This window comes from Notothenia rossii, assembly GCF_949606895.1.
Source record: "Notothenia rossii genome assembly, chromosome: 2".
Taxonomy (NCBI): Eukaryota; Metazoa; Chordata; class Actinopteri; order Perciformes; family Nototheniidae; genus Notothenia; species Notothenia rossii.
The window spans coordinates 66695594-66712191 of record NC_136904.1 but is presented as its reverse complement, the minus strand read 5'-3'; the positions used below and the strand labels follow the sequence as shown (position 1 = coordinate 66712191).

The following is a 16598-nucleotide window of genomic DNA, read 5'->3' as shown; positions in this document are numbered from 1 at the left end:
ACAGACTCTTCAGATGATTCTTACGTGTCTGCTGAAGAAGACCCAATGGAGGCCCCCGTATTTGAGTTTCCCCTGCAGGACACTGTAGCATCTGCTGGTGCAGATGTGCTATTAAGATGCATAATTGCTGGCACCCCAATTCCTGAAGGTACTGTTGCGTTCGTGTTTAAACAATTAAAAATAACCTCATAGATTTTTTTTTTCATTTAGGCAATCAGTACACAAATAGCTTTATTTCTGTTCTCTGTTCTCTCTGAAGTTACCTGGACGAAAGAGAATACGGAAATCGCCGGCATTGCAAATTACATGGTGAAAGTGGAGGGGGAAAGACATACTCTGCTCATCAAATCAGCTCAAATGAGTGATGGTGGGAAGTACTGTGTGACTGCTGTTAATCAGACAGGCAGAGCGACCAGCAGCGCCGTCCTTCTAATCAAAGCAGGTACGTTGACTGGGATATCAGAGGAGACTTAGGTCCCTATACACAGTACTGTTATAAGGTGGTTTAATTTTATTAAATAAAGTGTTTATTATTTGCTTGGTTTGTCAAAATGATCATTTTCATGTAACTAAAATAATAACATGTTTTTTATTGTTTTATTATCAACACTGATGTCTGCCCACGCCACTTAGATGAAATCAGTTGTTATCATAAACTGATCATTTGTATTACAGCCAAAATGGAATCAAACACTTCCCCCCTCCCCCCCCCCCATAAGGACATTTTAAAATATCCTACATATTAAAAAAAAAAACTTATAATAATTTTGAATTCTTGATCTTAACAAAACATGTTGATGGTATCTTCCTGACAATGCATTGTGTTTCAGATGATTTCTCTCCTGCTCCCTCGTCATTATCTCACTGAGCAAAATGCCTGTGCCATATATTCCAGCTGAACAACCTCACTTATAGTTACCATAGCAACTCAGAGGCAAAACTGAACCTATAAATTGCCCACTGAAGCTTGCTGGCTGCACCCACTGTGAATCCACTATTGTTTGGAGATCACATTTGACAGCTCAGACTGTAATTACATTTTAAAGACCACTTTGCTTTCTTTAATGGATAAAGTCATTGAACTGTTTTTCCATTACGCCGGGCTCACAGTCACCAAAAATAAAGTTTAACTGAAAAAAGCCGATGGATAAGAAAAACACTACACCATGATAATAATGTTGTTGCTTTTACAGAGTCTGCACAGGAGCCAAGGGGCAACCTGGGCTTGCCTCGGGATATCAGCAGCCCTATCACATCAGATGAGGAGTATCTCAGTCCCCTGGAGGAAGGCATGGATTTTGGAGGGCCGGAGCTCAGGAAAACTATTGACACACGATTCAGGAAACCCCCTGCATTCCTGGTGAGACTGCACAGAGCTCACTCTGATTCAATATTCAAATTGCCCTTACCTTTTAGCTTATTACTTTTATATTTTATATAAGTATATTTACTCAACTGTATTTTGATGGTATGGTGCAACATATCAAGGGAGGAAATTTGACACTCAAATTTCATCAAATATTCAGGTAGAAAGCATCTTTCACCTTCTAACTTGTATTACATGCCCAACAGGTAACGATGAGTGATCAAGCTGTCATTGAAGGACAGGAAGTCACCATGTCTGTCCGAATGATTGGACAACCCAAACCCATGCTCTATTGGTAGGTGCCCCTCCTTCATCCAACTACTTCATCACATTGCTTGCATGGGAAACAGAAAAGACTTCCTCTGTGTCATAAACCCCGAGCAAGCCTGCTGGAGTGCATAGTTTGTTCTCGGGCATGCTGCTTTAATGCATCAGTTATAAAGGAAGTGGAAGATTCATGTTTATTGCCGCGCACTCTCAAGGCTGACAGAGAGAGTCCTAATAGGAAAAAGGGAAGAATAACAACACACTTTCTCCATTCTGCACAGTGCACAGAAACACAAATGTCTTGTTAAACTAATAAGCTCCTAGACAACTATCTAGACTGCACATGCCATGCTTAGGGCATCCAAAAAAGAAACAAGGGGGATTGCACTTCCTTACAATGGCTGTCCTTTAGTGTTTGTAGGACGCTTCCTTATGTGTTCATTCAGCCAGTGGTACTTTAATGCTGCCGCTATATAGGGCAGCATCCGGCATTACTTCTATATTTGTATTATTGTCAACAAATCCAATGAAGAGACCCAAGCCTCACATATCTTATTCCTCTGTGCCATAAAGCTCTGTAGTTGTTAAGAAACAATTCAAAACACATCAATAAGCCACCCTTAAACAGGTGGCATGCTCTCTCATTCTTATAGGTGTTGTTGTTGATTTTAAGGTAATCTCACATACACCATTCTGCTGCTGTAAATATTCACTAGTGGACAGTCTTTAGTGTTGAATGAAAATGATCATGATTCATCAGTCTTGATTATCTATTGGGCACAGCTTGCTACCTTTCTCCATTTTGCTGAGAAGTTGTCCCCTGTTGCCTTATCATTAACAGGGAATACACTGGGTCTGACAAACAGTGCTTCCCACACTGACAATTGAATTTTCGGGGAGAAAAAAGGTATTTATAATGCCTATAATATAAGTATTTAATATTGAATTGTTCTCACTAATGGAATGAATTAAATATGGAAAGTAGCAGCATTCGTAGGAGAGACAAGCTGACAAACTGGGCTCACACATTTTAGGTCATTCAGACATCATACAAGTGATATGAGGAGATGCTTACACAATGTTAATTTGAATAAATGTCTGTTGAATCACCATCTATTGCTGGATTAGGAAGCCCAATGTTGATAAAGCCTACGGCCAAAGGAAGAAAGCATTAGCAATATTACTAAGCAGGTTTGTGTGTGGCGACAGTCCCAGGTAAAATTACTATCGCCAATTTCTGGGAAGTGAGATCCCAAAAAGTGCACTGCTCTATCACTAGAGAAGAAGCAGAGATCTTTTCAATTGTAGCTTTAATATAGCAGACAAGAATAGGCTGGACTTCACAGGCAGGTTCTGTCATTGGAGTTAGTCATGACCCTCGAGAGACAATAGCAAAAAAAGAACCTGCTAAGCATATTGTTGGCAGGATAATGTATCCCACCCCCACCCCCACCCCCACCCCCTTCATACCAGCCAGAAGAGAGCATGTTGTTAAATAAGCATGTGCTTGGTCATCTTTCATTATATAAATTAAGTTTAAAAAAAGCTCTGAGTGGTTTATGCGTGATTCATCTCTTGTTTTAAAACAAAGCAGCCATTGTTCCCCTATTTCTACTCTTTTGTAGGCTGAGGGACAGAGTCACAGTAAAAACAGGCCCACGCCACATTGTACGAGACACAGAAGACGGCAATTTCGAGATGACCATCAAGTCGGCTGTGAAATCGGACTCTGGGATTTACACCTGTAAGATCATTAATGAGTATGGGACGAAGCAGTGTGAAGGAAGGCTCGAGGTAAAAGGTACGCTTCTTTTTAAAAGTCCAGGAATTATTCAGAACGTACAAAACAATCATGACCAGTGACACAATTCAGGTATCACTAAACAGCACTCTTTAGAAAATGTCCTGTATTTGCTCCCAGCTCCACCAGTTGAGCCAGGCTTGGCTGTCATCCGCCCGGTCAGAGACATCACTGCCAAAGCCGGGGAGACGGTTCTGTTCGAGTGTCATGTCATCGGACCCAAGGACACTGACGTGGACTGGCTCTCCGACGGGAAACTGATCCAGCCCGCATTGCTCAACTGTAAAATGCACTTTGATGGAAGAAAGTGCCGGCTGCTGCTCAACTCCGTACACGAGGACGACAGCGGCACATACATGTGCAAACTCAGCACCGCTAAAGGTAGGTGTCAGGAATAAATGTCACAATATCTCTAATGAGAAAAAGACGATTTCTCATCAACAATTCAAATCAAAGTTTAGTAAGATTTTATTAACCGATTACTCAAACTAAATTCATAACTAAGTATAACAGTAATGACGCATTATCGTAAGCAGACCCGGATTTTTGCATCGCAAGGAGCCCCTCTGCAAAAGCCAATGGGGTTTTTCCATTGGATTTTAGAATGCTGCATAATATTAGCTCTGTGGCAAACACTCGTTTATGATTTTTACACGTCTTGTTCAGCAGGATAATGTCCACACATTAAAACCACTTTTATGTTTTATATGCATTAATGCAATTGTCAGCATTAAAAAGCTAACGTTAGGCTATTTACTAACCACATCATGGTTGCCTGACTTTACATCACTACTGCTTAGCTAAAGGAAGCTAATGTTCTGCGTGATGACGTTTACTTTTGTGTTTATTGGCATATTTGATGTCGTAGCACAAAACGTGAAAAATCTCTCAAGCTTGTGTTATTGATGTTATTTACGCATCAAACCTCAAATGCGTTAAAAAAACCATTGACTTTAAGGGAAACGAATGGTGTAAATTGTCAACTGATTTACAGGTTTTAGGACTCATTCCTGCACCAACCTATTTTGACTTTCATTAGCTCATTCAACCAATTATATGTATCTCTAGAATAGAAACTGACTTGAATGGTTTTTTTAATTTGTTAATTGTTAAAAATGATTAAATAGGGTTATAGGCATACATGATACTTATAAAGTGTGTAGTTATTTCTCCATTATATTGAAGTTTTATGAACAAAAATGATGTAATTGCATAACTCACAGCCTTGCTTTCTTACCACCTGATTTAACTTTAGTTTGTCTCTTTTGCTTCTTCTGAATTGACATTACTACTCTCCAGAGGAAGTGACTTCATGTGGCAAACTCAAAGTCATCCCTTCGATTGAGCCTCTCTTCACCCGTAAGCTGGACATTCTGGAAGTGATCGAGGGGCGTAACGCTCGATTTGACTGCAAAGTCAGCGGGACGCCGCCCCCTAAGGTCATCTGGAGCCACTTTGGTACGATGCACTTCATAAGTTATGCATCTACTGTAGCTGTATCACATATCATCTGAACCCAGCCTTTTACCTGTTCTAACCCTTTTCTTTATTATCTCTGCCTCTGTTGATTTTGTGATTTGTAACACACTTTCTATCTAAAGGGATGTATTAATACAGACTCTTATCTTCTTTTTAGACCATCCGCTGACAGAAAGTGAAGACGTTAGAATTCTTCGGGAAGGCGGTCGCCACTCTCTGTTCATTTCTCATGTGACCAATGAGGATGAGGGTTTTTACACCGTCATAGCCCGTAACAACCACGGAGAGGCAGAGAGCTCAGCCGAACTTTACATACAAGAACCGCGGCCCGCTATCTCCTCACAGATGTAAGAGTTATTCTTTGGATACTGAGCCATAGCTCTTGTGTATTCCATTGACTTGTCTATAAATGTTATTTTATGCCGTAAGAGACATACAGGGATATTTCATCCTCTCTTCCCTTTAGGGCTAAACTGGAGAAGATGCCATCGATCCCGGAGGAGCCCGAGGTCCCAGAGAATGAGGTGGAGCGTTTCACGATGCCGGACTTCATCAAACCGCTTTACGACCTGGACGTGATCGAGGGGAAGGAGGCGGTGCTGAAATGTAAAGTGGCTGGTTTGCCGTACCCCACCATCGTCTGGTTTCACAACGGCAAACGGATTGAGAGCACCGAGGACAGAAAGATGACACAGTGTAAGGGATTTAAAAACATGGTTAACATTCAGCCAATGCTCAGGCCTGTAATGGGTACATAAGCCTTCACAAAGCAAATGCACTCTGGGTCATTTCTTTCAGATGCCTAATATTTAGCTTTCTTATTATTACAAGAATGTTTTCGGCAAGAATGAAAATAAACTATAACTTTAACCATTTTAGCTAACACATTGATAACATTATATTACAAATATAAAGGTTTATGTCAGTATATGAACTGTATAATATTCAGACTTATACTAACCATAATTTAGACAAATAATTTTGGGATCAATAAGAATAAATAGAAAATGTACTGTATTGAATTTATAATGAATGACATATATTTGAAATTCGAATACAAAACCCTGTATATAAAAACGATGATAAAGATGCTAACTGGCCAGTATACCCAACTTCGTATAAATTCCTTTCCCTCCTGTAGTTCGTGACGTCCACAGCCTGGTCATCCGCTCCGTGTGCCACGCCCACGGCGGAGTCTACAAGAGTGTCATCTCTAACAAAGTCGGCAAGGCCACCTGCTACGCTCATCTCTATGTTACAGGTGATTCTCATATAAACCAACAACTTGAACAAGCAGATTTGTTTCGGACAAAGGCGGATCAGAAACATTTCTAATCTTCTAATTCCACTGTCATCATCTCCAGATATACTCCCTGACCCTCCGGATGGCACTCCAGTGATCGAGTCCATCACCGGGAAAACCATCACATTAAGCTGGAAGAAACCAAGGAGGCTGGACCCTTCCATCGGTACGCAAGAAAGATGATCGAATGTATTTGTTTACCAGATCAAATGTGTCAATTCTAATTTATTTTAAATGATAAATATATATTTTTTGATATTTTGTTTTAAGCTTCCTTTGGAGTTTAGGTCACGCAATTGTTTTGTTGTTGTTGGATTGAACAAGAGTAGTTGTGAACACTGTGTTGTTGCATTTTGCAAACGTTTTCCGTTTCAGTTTATTCAAAAAACCAAAAGAAATTGCACATCTTGATCATTCTATTTGAAGCTTGATAACAGGGGCCCAGATACTAGGAAGACGGTCAGTTAATCTCTCTTACTTTGGACGTCTGCAAACCACACTGGAGCCCGTACATTTGTAGTTATTTTATAAGATACTTTTTCTTAGCCTTCAAACATGCACACATCTCCAGTATATGTGAGGGAAAGTACACTGGAAGGTCACAGAGTCTGTTGTTAAGCATATAAACATAGACATTGTGAAAGCTGTAACATTCGGTAAGGTTCAGAAGACAAACTCCCTGTTTTTCTCTACAGATCCCATCTCCCTGATGTATGCCATCCAACAGCAAGCCCTGGGCTCCATCCAGTGGACCATCATAGCTTCTGGCCTGAAGGAGACCACCTACATCATCAGCACCCTCTCCAAAGGGGTGCGCTATGCCTTCAGGATCCTGACCATCACCTGCAAAGCCTTCAGCAAACCCTCCCCCAGCACCGACTCAGTGCAGCTCCTGGACCGAGGTACACTCATTCATTTCTTTTTGAGAACCCATCCATTCATCAGTGCGCTCAAACCGTTTTTTAAATATATGTTTGTACACTTTGGTTCTCTTCTAGGCCCCTACCTCCAGGAGGCTCCAGTGATCATTGATAAGCCAGACATTGTGTATGTGATGGAAAATCAGTCCGTCGCCATCACTGTGACCCTCAATCATGTCAACGCTGCCGTCCTCTGGAAGAGGTATCAGTGTCTCTTTTGTCAAGTTTCTACTATTATATATTATTTTACATTTATTGTACATTCATGTAATTTTCCTGTGATATTTCTTTCCACCATAAATAATTTATATATTTATATGCATGCATTGTTTTATTTAAAATGTGATTTGAACATTACAAATCAAATACAAATTGTAAAACGCTTCAACTGGTATACCCACAGGTGTATACAAACACTGGAATGCTGTTGTATTTGTCGTTTTCCACAGAGTTTGGGGCTAACATAGTTATATGTTATGGCGTTATGTCATTCAATTAGGAAATACATGTTATTGTAATCTATCAAAATTAAATGATGTGGCTTTATTTATATAGCCCAATATAACAAAGAATACATTTGTCTCAGGGAGCTTTACAGTTTTCACAGATCAACTAAACATGAATGACAGTGTTAAAAACATAATAAAACTACAACATAGACAATCCAAGTGACAGTATTGATAATGTGGACACATATAAAATAGCATATATCGTCATGACTGAGTAAAAATATACAATTGAAATAGTAAACAAAATGTTACTGATTACAAAGTTGATACTCCTAGAATTTCCTTTCAGTCAAAAGATTAAAGAATAAAACATTATGTTATATTTTTAAACTTTTAATAAAGGTCAGTGTTCAGTACTGCCTGTTGCACTGATTTCAGTTTTGTGTTCAGGACTTTTTTATTTATTTATTTACCAATTGAAAACATTTATTAAAAAAGCAATCAAAATAAAAATGACTTTAAAGAACTAGTAAAGAAATGTATTTTTTATTACATATTAAAGGTGGGGTAGGTAATTTTGGAGAAACCAGCTGGAGTGCACTAGAATTTGAAAATACACAAACGGAATAAATCTGCAACTTCCTTACAGAGCCCCTCCTCCAACACACACGAATGCGCACATGACCAATGAGGGCACGAGATAAGTTTGTGCACAGATGGAAAGCTGACAGGCAGGTAGGCCATCCAGTTATTTAGCCGGGCCGGTTTCTCAAACTTTCCTACCCCACCTTTAAATAGGGAACGTAATAATCTCAAACCATTTGTTGAATTAAGTATTCATAGTTACATCCATGTGGTTATCACATGATGAGTTTGTTAAACCAAGTCAGGTGGTATCTGGTAGAAAGGCTTCCAACTTGTGGGCTGAGTGTGTGAAAGGATAGTCTGGGAGTATGACTGACAATATAAATACAGTATGACAGTGCATACAGGCAGCTGTTTGATTATAAATATCAAAGATTCCAGAGCACTGAAGTCTATTATTGTGTCCTGACTTGCACTCAACCAAGACCCCTTACACCTGCCCACTGTTCACTCACTGCTCTCCTATCTATGACATGATTAAATGTAACTTGTAAACCCTTCTCCACAGGAGGGGAGCGGTCCTCTCCAGCAAGCCAGGCCTGTACGAGATGACCATGCCAGATGATGACCAGCAAACGCTGAAGCTGCTTAAAGTGAAGAGTGCTGACATCGGAGAGATGATGTTCGTGGCCTCCAACGACTTCGGCAGTGAGAGCTGCACCTTCAACGTGGAGCTGGCAGGTGGGTGGGACACTGATTCATATACAGTGGGGCAAAAAAGTATTTAGTCAGCCACCAATTGTGCAAGTTCTCCCATTTAAAAAGATTAGAGAGGCCTGTAATTTTCATCCTAGGTATACCTCAACTATGAGAGACAAAATGAGAAAAAAAAAATCCAGAAAATCACATTGTCTGATTTTTAAAGAATTTAGTCTTTCAGCATGACAATGATCCCAAACACACCGCCCGGGCAACAAAGGAGTGGCTTCGTAAGAACCATTTCAAGGTCCTGGAGTGGCCTAGCCAGTCTCCAGATCTCAACCCCATAGAAAAATCTTTGGAGGGAGTTGAAAGTCTGTGTTCTCCATCGACAGCCCCAAAACATCACTGCTCTAGAGGAGATCTGCATGGAGGAATGGGCCAAAATACCAGCAACAGTGTGTGAAAACCTTGTGAAGACTTACAGAAAACGTTTGACCTCTGTCATTGCCAACAAAGGGTATATAACAAAGTATTGAGATTAACTTTTGTTATTGACCAAATACTTATTTTCCACCATCATTTGCAAATAAATTCTTTAAAAATCAGACAATGTGATTTTCTGGATTTTTTTTTTCTCATTTTGTCTCTCATAGTTGAGGTATACCTAGGATGAAAATTACAGGCCTCTCATCTTTTTAAGTGGGAGAACTTGCACAATTGGTGGCTGACTAAATACTTTTTTGCCCCACTGTCTATGACCTGCTCAATCACAATCACTCACACTGACCCTGAAAAGCATTTTGAGTTGCATACACTGTTGAATAGATGAGATTTTAAAGCTTTCCAATGATATTGAAAAATATTGCACGTATCACGATGACTGTTTGCTGACAGTTCTTTGGCCAACTTTATTTTAAAAGAGGGCTCCAGGCTTGATATCATGAGGGGACTTTACCCCTTGCCCACCGGATTAGCTATGATTTTGAAATCTTTCTGAGTCTATAACAAAGCTTGTAAGCAGGCAGTGCCTCTCATAATGTTCAACAGTAAGCATCCATCGAGCGGACATATCAATTAGGCTAACTCAATTCAACACAGCACACACCACCTGTTGTAATGCCGCTGCTGTTAAGTTTCTCCGTTTGCTTGTTGTAGTCCCTTTACAAGATTCAACGCTATATTTAATATCCAAATTTGATCAGACTGGGAGCTAATGGTGACCGATGAAGATGTCTTCCCTTTCTCTACAAGCAATACAACTTCTGAAAGCCAAGACTTTGTTTGTTTAGAATCAACCAAAAACCCAAAATGACAAACAGACGTTTTTGACATGAATCCATGCGACATCCAACTGATTTGAATACAGGGGCACAAATCTATCTATTTCTATAAATAAATAGAGCTAAATCTAACTTGGTATTGCAATGTATCCACAGCTCCACCAACATTTGAAACAATCATGGAGGACTTGGAGGTTTGTGCCGGGGAGACTCCGCGCTTTGCTGTGGTTGTGGAGGGCAAACCCGTTCCTGACATCCTCTGGCTCAAGGTTTTCATCCTTAAGTTTAATAGTGTTTACAGCAGAGTATAAATCTTTCAAGATCAAATCAATATGTACCGTTTTTTGCTTCCAGAATGATATCCTGCTGTCGGAGAGTTGTCATTACACATTTGTGTACGATGATAATGAGTGTTCCCTGGTGGTCCTGAACGCTCGCCCTGAAGACTCCGGGGTTTACACCTGCACCGCCAGGAACTTGGCGGGATCTGTGTCCTGTAAGGCCGAACTCACAATACATGAAGGTGAGAGGTCAATCTATCCGAGCCATACAAAAATCGAACAATCTTGACTGCATGGCTAACAAGCGTAGAAATGGAACAAACATGACCATTCTATCTTGTGATTCTTTGGAAGTCCCTTTGTTTAATGAAAACGTGCTTATTATTGCAGCTACACGTAAACAGGAGCCAAAGGATGACGAGGAGACGATTCGAAGGAAAATGCGCAGACTGACAGATAACTATGACATTCACAAGGAAATTGGAAGGTAAGGCATTTTAAATCCCGTATTTTTGATTAAATATAATGCAAGAGAACCACTGTCTCTATTGGAACCATCTTAATAGAATGCTGGAAAGGGTTTTCCCTTCCTGTAGTGTGTTGTATACGTTTCTGTGCCTTTAAAATGGTCTGCAAATGCGAAAAATCCCAAAGTTCCCTCTCCAACACACATAAAAGCATTGAAACACGTCACATCACAGACACAAATTACAAACACGAACCTGAAAATTAGCATGATAGGGCCCTTTCAATCCCTTCATCTAGCTATTTTGAACACATTTAAGTTAATTTGTTTCTTTTTCTTTTCTCCAGAGGTGCCTTTTCCTACGTGAAACGCGTGACCCAGAAGGTTGGCAAGATGGAGTATGCTGCAAAGTTTATCTCCACACGGGCCAAGAAGAAGGAGTCTGCTCGGAGAGAGATGAACCTGCTTTCCAAGCTGGACCACGAGAGAGTCCTTTACTTTCAGGACGCCTTTGAGAACAAGAATGCAGTCATTATCATCACTGAACTGTATCCTTATTTCAAGCTTTGTGCACGATTAGCCTTGGAGAGTAAATACAAAAATATATAAAGCGCTTCTTCTAAAGTCACAGTAAGAAATACCTTAATAAATATATGAAGATGCCATGAGGAGATTCTTGACAGATTCACAAGGAAATCTATTGTAATGGAGTCTGATGTAAGTCCTGCATAGCAATCCTATACTAAATATTTCAATATCAATGTCATGACCAAATGTACATCATTGAATTATCTAATATACTGCTATAAAGCTAAGTTTTCATTTTGTATCCACCAGGTACGCTCATGTATAAGACAAATGCTCGAGGGCATGGATTACCTTCATCATCAGAACATTATACACCTGGACATTAAGGTACATCCTCACTGTCCTTTGTCGTCCTGTCTAACTTTATATGTTAAGTGCACTGGAGCCCTTAATATTTGAGAAAATGTTATGAAATCCTTGTTTTATTCTTTCATCAGCCTGATAACATCCTCATGGCAGACTCCCAAAGCGATCAGATCCGAATTTGTGACTTTGGCAACGCACTGCAGGTCACACCCGACGAGGCTCAATACTGCAAATATGGCACGCCAGAATTTGTTGCGCCAGAAATTGTCAGTCAGACGCCTGTGTCAAAAGCAACAGACATCTGGTAGGATAGCTTTACTTCAACATTTTGCTTGTTTTATCTTAACACATTGCCTTTTTCTAATTTTATTTTTATTTTCCTAGGTCAATTGGAGTAATTGCATACCTGTCGTGAGTAAAATTGTTCTTATTATGCATTCATTATTAAATGTATTACAGAATGATAATTATCAATGTCAGTTTTCGGCCTGTTCAGGACTACCCGTGGGCTTGTTATTAAATGCAAGCATTTTTTTCTGCTTTCAGTCTGACAGGAGTTTCTCCATTTGCTGGAGAGAATGATCGCAGCTCCGTGCTGAACATCAGGAACTATAACGTGGCTTTCGAGGAGAGCATGTTTGCTGACCTTTGCCGAGAGGCTAAAGGCTTCATCATAAAGCTGCTGGTAGCAGACAGGCTGTGAGTCACATTACTGGGTCTCTATGTCAAGATCTGTTCTTGTAAAATGATTGTGTAAAATATATCTATACATTCAAAAGTGTCATTCGGGACATTATAAAGAAAACCATTTAAATAACAATATTTTTGAAGTTTAATCTAATATACACAGGTTTTATTTTTTTGTTTTTTAAATTATTTTAGTTCTTTTACTCTGAATTTAAAAACGTATGTTATAATTAATACTTTCTTTTAAATCAGTTTTACCAGCTCTGGAAGATGTCACAGCTTTCACCACATCTTGTTTCTTATGGATTGAATCCTAATAAATGGTTATATTAATGATTTATCTCTATATGAGATCCTTATTAAGAACATTTAGCATTCATATAGTCCATTATTATCTGCAACTTTCACATATTAATCCATTGGTGATATTCATTCAAGATAGCAAAAACAAATTTGCATAAAGTTGATGACTGAAATCTGTCATCATTTTCTTTCAGGAGACCTGATACTCAAGGATGTCTCAGACACCCCTGGTTCAAGGTAAGACAAGACCAGTGGTACTTCACTATTCAGCGTTAACCATACTTAACTCTTTCTCCAGTAACTACTTATTGACTATACTGAAAGGCCCCATTTCTACTTTTTTAAATCACGTGAATTGTCTTTTGTTTTTACAGATACTTAGCAAGGGGAAGGCCATAAGTACAGAGGCCCTGAGGAAGTTTGTATCTCGGAGAAAATGGCAGGTGAGAGATGTTTGTTGCTTATAGGATATTTCTATATTGCATTATACCTTGAATGCCTAGTATCATTCAATGGTCACATCTTTGAATGTTTTCTTACTTCCTCTCATACAGCGTTCACTCATCAGCTATAAATCAAAAATGGTCATGAGGTCCATACCTGAGCTGCTGAATGATTCCTCCAGCCATATCTCCATTGCAGTCCCCAGGAACCTCAAAGAAACTTCACCTATGCCATCTTCATCTTCAGATTCTAATGAAGACATTGATGAACTGCCACTTATTCCAATGCCTCTTAACATGGAATTTTCTGGATCAAGGATGTCGCTGAATGACATCCAAACAAATGAGCAAGACACAGGGAAGCAGGATGGTACGAGTAAGTTGTCTGGGTCTCCTGTTCAAGGCCAGGAAGCAATGGAGTGTGACACTAAGGAAATGGATAAAGAAGGGGTTGAAATAACAGGTAAAGGTCGCCTGCGTAAAAGGTCACCAAAAGACAATGATAAAGGTTCCTCAGATGAAGAATCACCCGCTGAATTGCCTCAAAAGTCACAGGTGACTAGAAAACCCCTACGCAGGGGTTCGAGTATGGACTCTGACAAACCAGACAAACCAGAAGGTGGACGACGAAGAGGAGAGCTAAGACGTGGAGGCTCTGCCGACAGTGCATTGCTGCTAAAAATCACACCTGAGGAAGGAACTGGAGAAGGAATCCAAGAGGATGGAAGGAGAGTTCTCAAGAAAGCCGTCTCTATGGAGCTACCAAGGAGGAGCACCAGTCCAGGAACTGCCAATATGAGTCAAGAAGACTATGCTCTTAAACTGGAGATGATGAGACAGCGGCTGCTTCGTGGAGGCTCTGTAGACAAAAAGATGAGTGGACTAAGAGGACCTCTGTTGGAAACATTAGGATCTTCAGATCGCTACTCTCGTACTGCACGTTTGGGCCCACCCCCGCTAATTAGAGCATCATCCAGCGATTCTGCAATGGAGGATGATCTAAAACCAAAAATCTTGCGCAAAACTGCTTCTTTCAGTCAGGGTGATTCAGAACCCATAGCTCTACACCGCCGGTTGGGAGCTCCCTTGGAGATTCCCTTGGCACAGGTGGAAGAGAGAAGGCTTAAGGAGGCTATATCTATGTCATCTCTCACTGAGCAAATCAAGCTAGACTCCCGTCCAGTGACTCCCAGGGATCCTTCGCCAAAGCCGCCAACACCAGACTCTGTTGTGCAGGAAATTCCAATCAAAGCGGAAAGCGAAGAATCTTTCATGGAGAAGGAGATAAAGCCTGATGACAACATGAATGAAAAGATGGAAGGGATGACCACAGATAGTAATTTTGATGAGAGATCGAGCACTAGTGGTTTCTCAGAGAAGGACATGAGCATATCAGAAGAAACAATGATTGAATCAGAGTACACCGGCCAGATAATTGCTACACCACCTGTTGTGGTTCAAACCTCTACACTAGAAGAGAAAATGGAAGAAGAAGTAGTGAGAGAAGATGTGCAAGAAGAAAAAGAAGAGATGATGAAAGAAGAAGAAATAATTGTCGGCACTGTAAAAGGAAATGTTGAAGAAAAAAATATGCCTGCTCAATCTTCTGATATGATCATAACCACAAGCTCAGTTATAGTGAGACCAACACAGGAATATTCCCATCCATCAGCAATGGTTCTGCCTACTTATGTTAGATCCTCTGTTCCTGTAGTAACTCTTCCAAATGGAAGGACTTCAGCATATGCAAGCATTATGCAGACCATCATGGTCCCTGCAGTTCAGCCTTTAAATGACCAACCTTTAAGCCCCTCTACACCTGTTGTGGTTCCAGCCATTATGTCACCCTCAGTATCAAATGTGCCCACATATTCACCAGCCGGCATGTCCTCTGCTTTACCTGGTCAACCAAAGCTAGCCATCATATCAACCACAGAGCACCCTGCTGTATTCTCCAGGGTAGCGTCACCAGAAATGATGACAAAAGAACCCACTCCACCAAGGACTACCACACATTCATCATCCCAACAAGAGACCCCAGCAGGAGTTGACTTTAAGGACATATCCTCTGAAGAGGTCTTTGAGGCCCGCTTCAAAAAAAGGGAGTCTTCCCTGTCAAGAAGTCTAAAGTTTCTGTCACGGTCAAAGCATGAGGACAAATCACAAGCGATGTCATCGGACTCCGCAGAGTCCGGCGAAGAGATATATAGACCTGGGCCGATTGGTGCACCTTTGGAATTAGCACCGAGGAGACTTGAGGAGAAGTGTAAGTCAGTCCAGGACCTTCGTGAAGCTCAAAAGGACCAAGGCTTTATGAAAAGGCTCTCTATGCGCCTGAAGAGAGCGCCGTCAGCTGAACGCAAGGAGGAAGCAACCAAAGAAGAAGATTCTTCAAGACGTAGGCTTTCTTGGACTATCGGCAGAAGGGGGTCACAGGAAAAGAAGGAAGTGGAGATGGCCCACAAAGATAGTGAAGGTAATGTGTTGTCGGAACAAGGTGATAAGGAGCTCAAGAAACCTAATGAATCACCGGTCCTGGCAATGCGCAGAAAGATTGAATCGACGGTGGCTGGGATTTCCACAAGAATTCGAAGCTTCTCAGAGGAAAGGAGAGCATCAGAGGACAAGGACCCCAAGAGGACGCCCATTTTTTCCATGCTTCGTCGTGCAACATCAGAAAGCCGAGCTCCGAAAGTTGCCAGTGTTCCTCAGAACCAGCTGGCAGCTCAGGCCAGTAATGGAGCATCTTCAGAGTCTCTAGACTCTATGGCCAGCCTGAAGTCAGAAACAAAGGGTATGAAGCAAGCTAATACATCTTTATTCGGAAATGTATTTGTTTAACTAGAGTATTATCAATTGCACGTTCTTAAATACATGACGATTTCTATATGTTGTGTTCTTTTCGCTCAGCTGCAGAGGGTGAGCGTAGATCACGATGGGATCGTTGGGGCCTGACCAGAGGAAGGCGTGACAAGACGGTATCACAGCCTGACATACCAACAGCAATTTCCAGAGAAAATAGTTCCCTACGTTCGCGCCAGTACTCCAAACTGGCTTCCGGTAAGTTTCACAAGAGTGTGTATAAATATATTGTGATTGCTCTGGTCAAGGGTTTGGTAGCAAGCAGGGTAGAAATTTCACGGCGGCCATGACGGCCATGGCCGTCGTTGCCCCTCGGTCTGGCCGTTATGCCCCACAAATAATTGTACGTCCTACGGCCACCTTGGCCTTTGTGCCCCTCACACGGTTAACATCTCGAAGTTGCTTTAAAAGCGTCAGAGCAGTGGTCTGGTCTCTGAACTGCATTATGCTGCGTTCCCACCGGTGAATATTCGCATTGCTCTAATCGCTGGAGTTTCATCGCAGCTGTCA

At 40.9% G+C, this 16598-nt stretch overlaps 1 protein-coding gene across 3 annotated transcripts in view; it reads left to right on the top strand.

Annotated features, from left to right (window-relative positions):
* spegb (striated muscle enriched protein kinase b) overlaps positions 1-16598 on the top strand; it is a 46885-nt gene that overhangs the window by 16119 nt on the left and 14168 nt on the right. For 2 of the 3 annotated variants that reach the window (XM_079666309.1, XM_079666311.1), the window contains 27 exons: positions 5-148; positions 260-442; positions 1194-1360; positions 1573-1661; positions 3259-3434; positions 3555-3815; positions 4734-4892; positions 5071-5260; positions 5380-5609; positions 6055-6174; positions 6278-6382; positions 6912-7118; positions 7215-7338; positions 8739-8911; positions 10309-10421; positions 10507-10675; positions 10824-10920; positions 11247-11447; positions 11559-11616; positions 11737-11814; positions 11925-12097; positions 12178-12204; positions 12340-12492; positions 12978-13020; positions 13158-13226; positions 13338-16020; positions 16137-16286. In XM_079666309.1, the coding sequence (XP_079522435.1) occupies positions 5-148; positions 260-442; positions 1194-1360; positions 1573-1661; positions 3259-3434; positions 3555-3815; positions 4734-4892; positions 5071-5260; positions 5380-5609; positions 6055-6174; positions 6278-6382; positions 6912-7118; positions 7215-7338; positions 8739-8911; positions 10309-10421; positions 10507-10675; positions 10824-10920; positions 11247-11447; positions 11559-11616; positions 11737-11814; positions 11925-12097; positions 12178-12204; positions 12340-12492; positions 12978-13020; positions 13158-13226; positions 13338-16020; positions 16137-16286 (6342 nt within the window). The remainder of the gene's footprint in view (positions 1-4; positions 149-259; positions 443-1193; positions 1361-1572; positions 1662-3258; positions 3435-3554; positions 3816-4733; positions 4893-5070; positions 5261-5379; positions 5610-6054; positions 6175-6277; positions 6383-6911; positions 7119-7214; positions 7339-8738; positions 8912-10308; positions 10422-10506; positions 10676-10823; positions 10921-11246; positions 11448-11558; positions 11617-11736; positions 11815-11924; positions 12098-12177; positions 12205-12339; positions 12493-12977; positions 13021-13157; positions 13227-13337; positions 16021-16136; positions 16287-16598) is intronic. The other variant, XM_079666310.1, reaches the window with a different exon arrangement.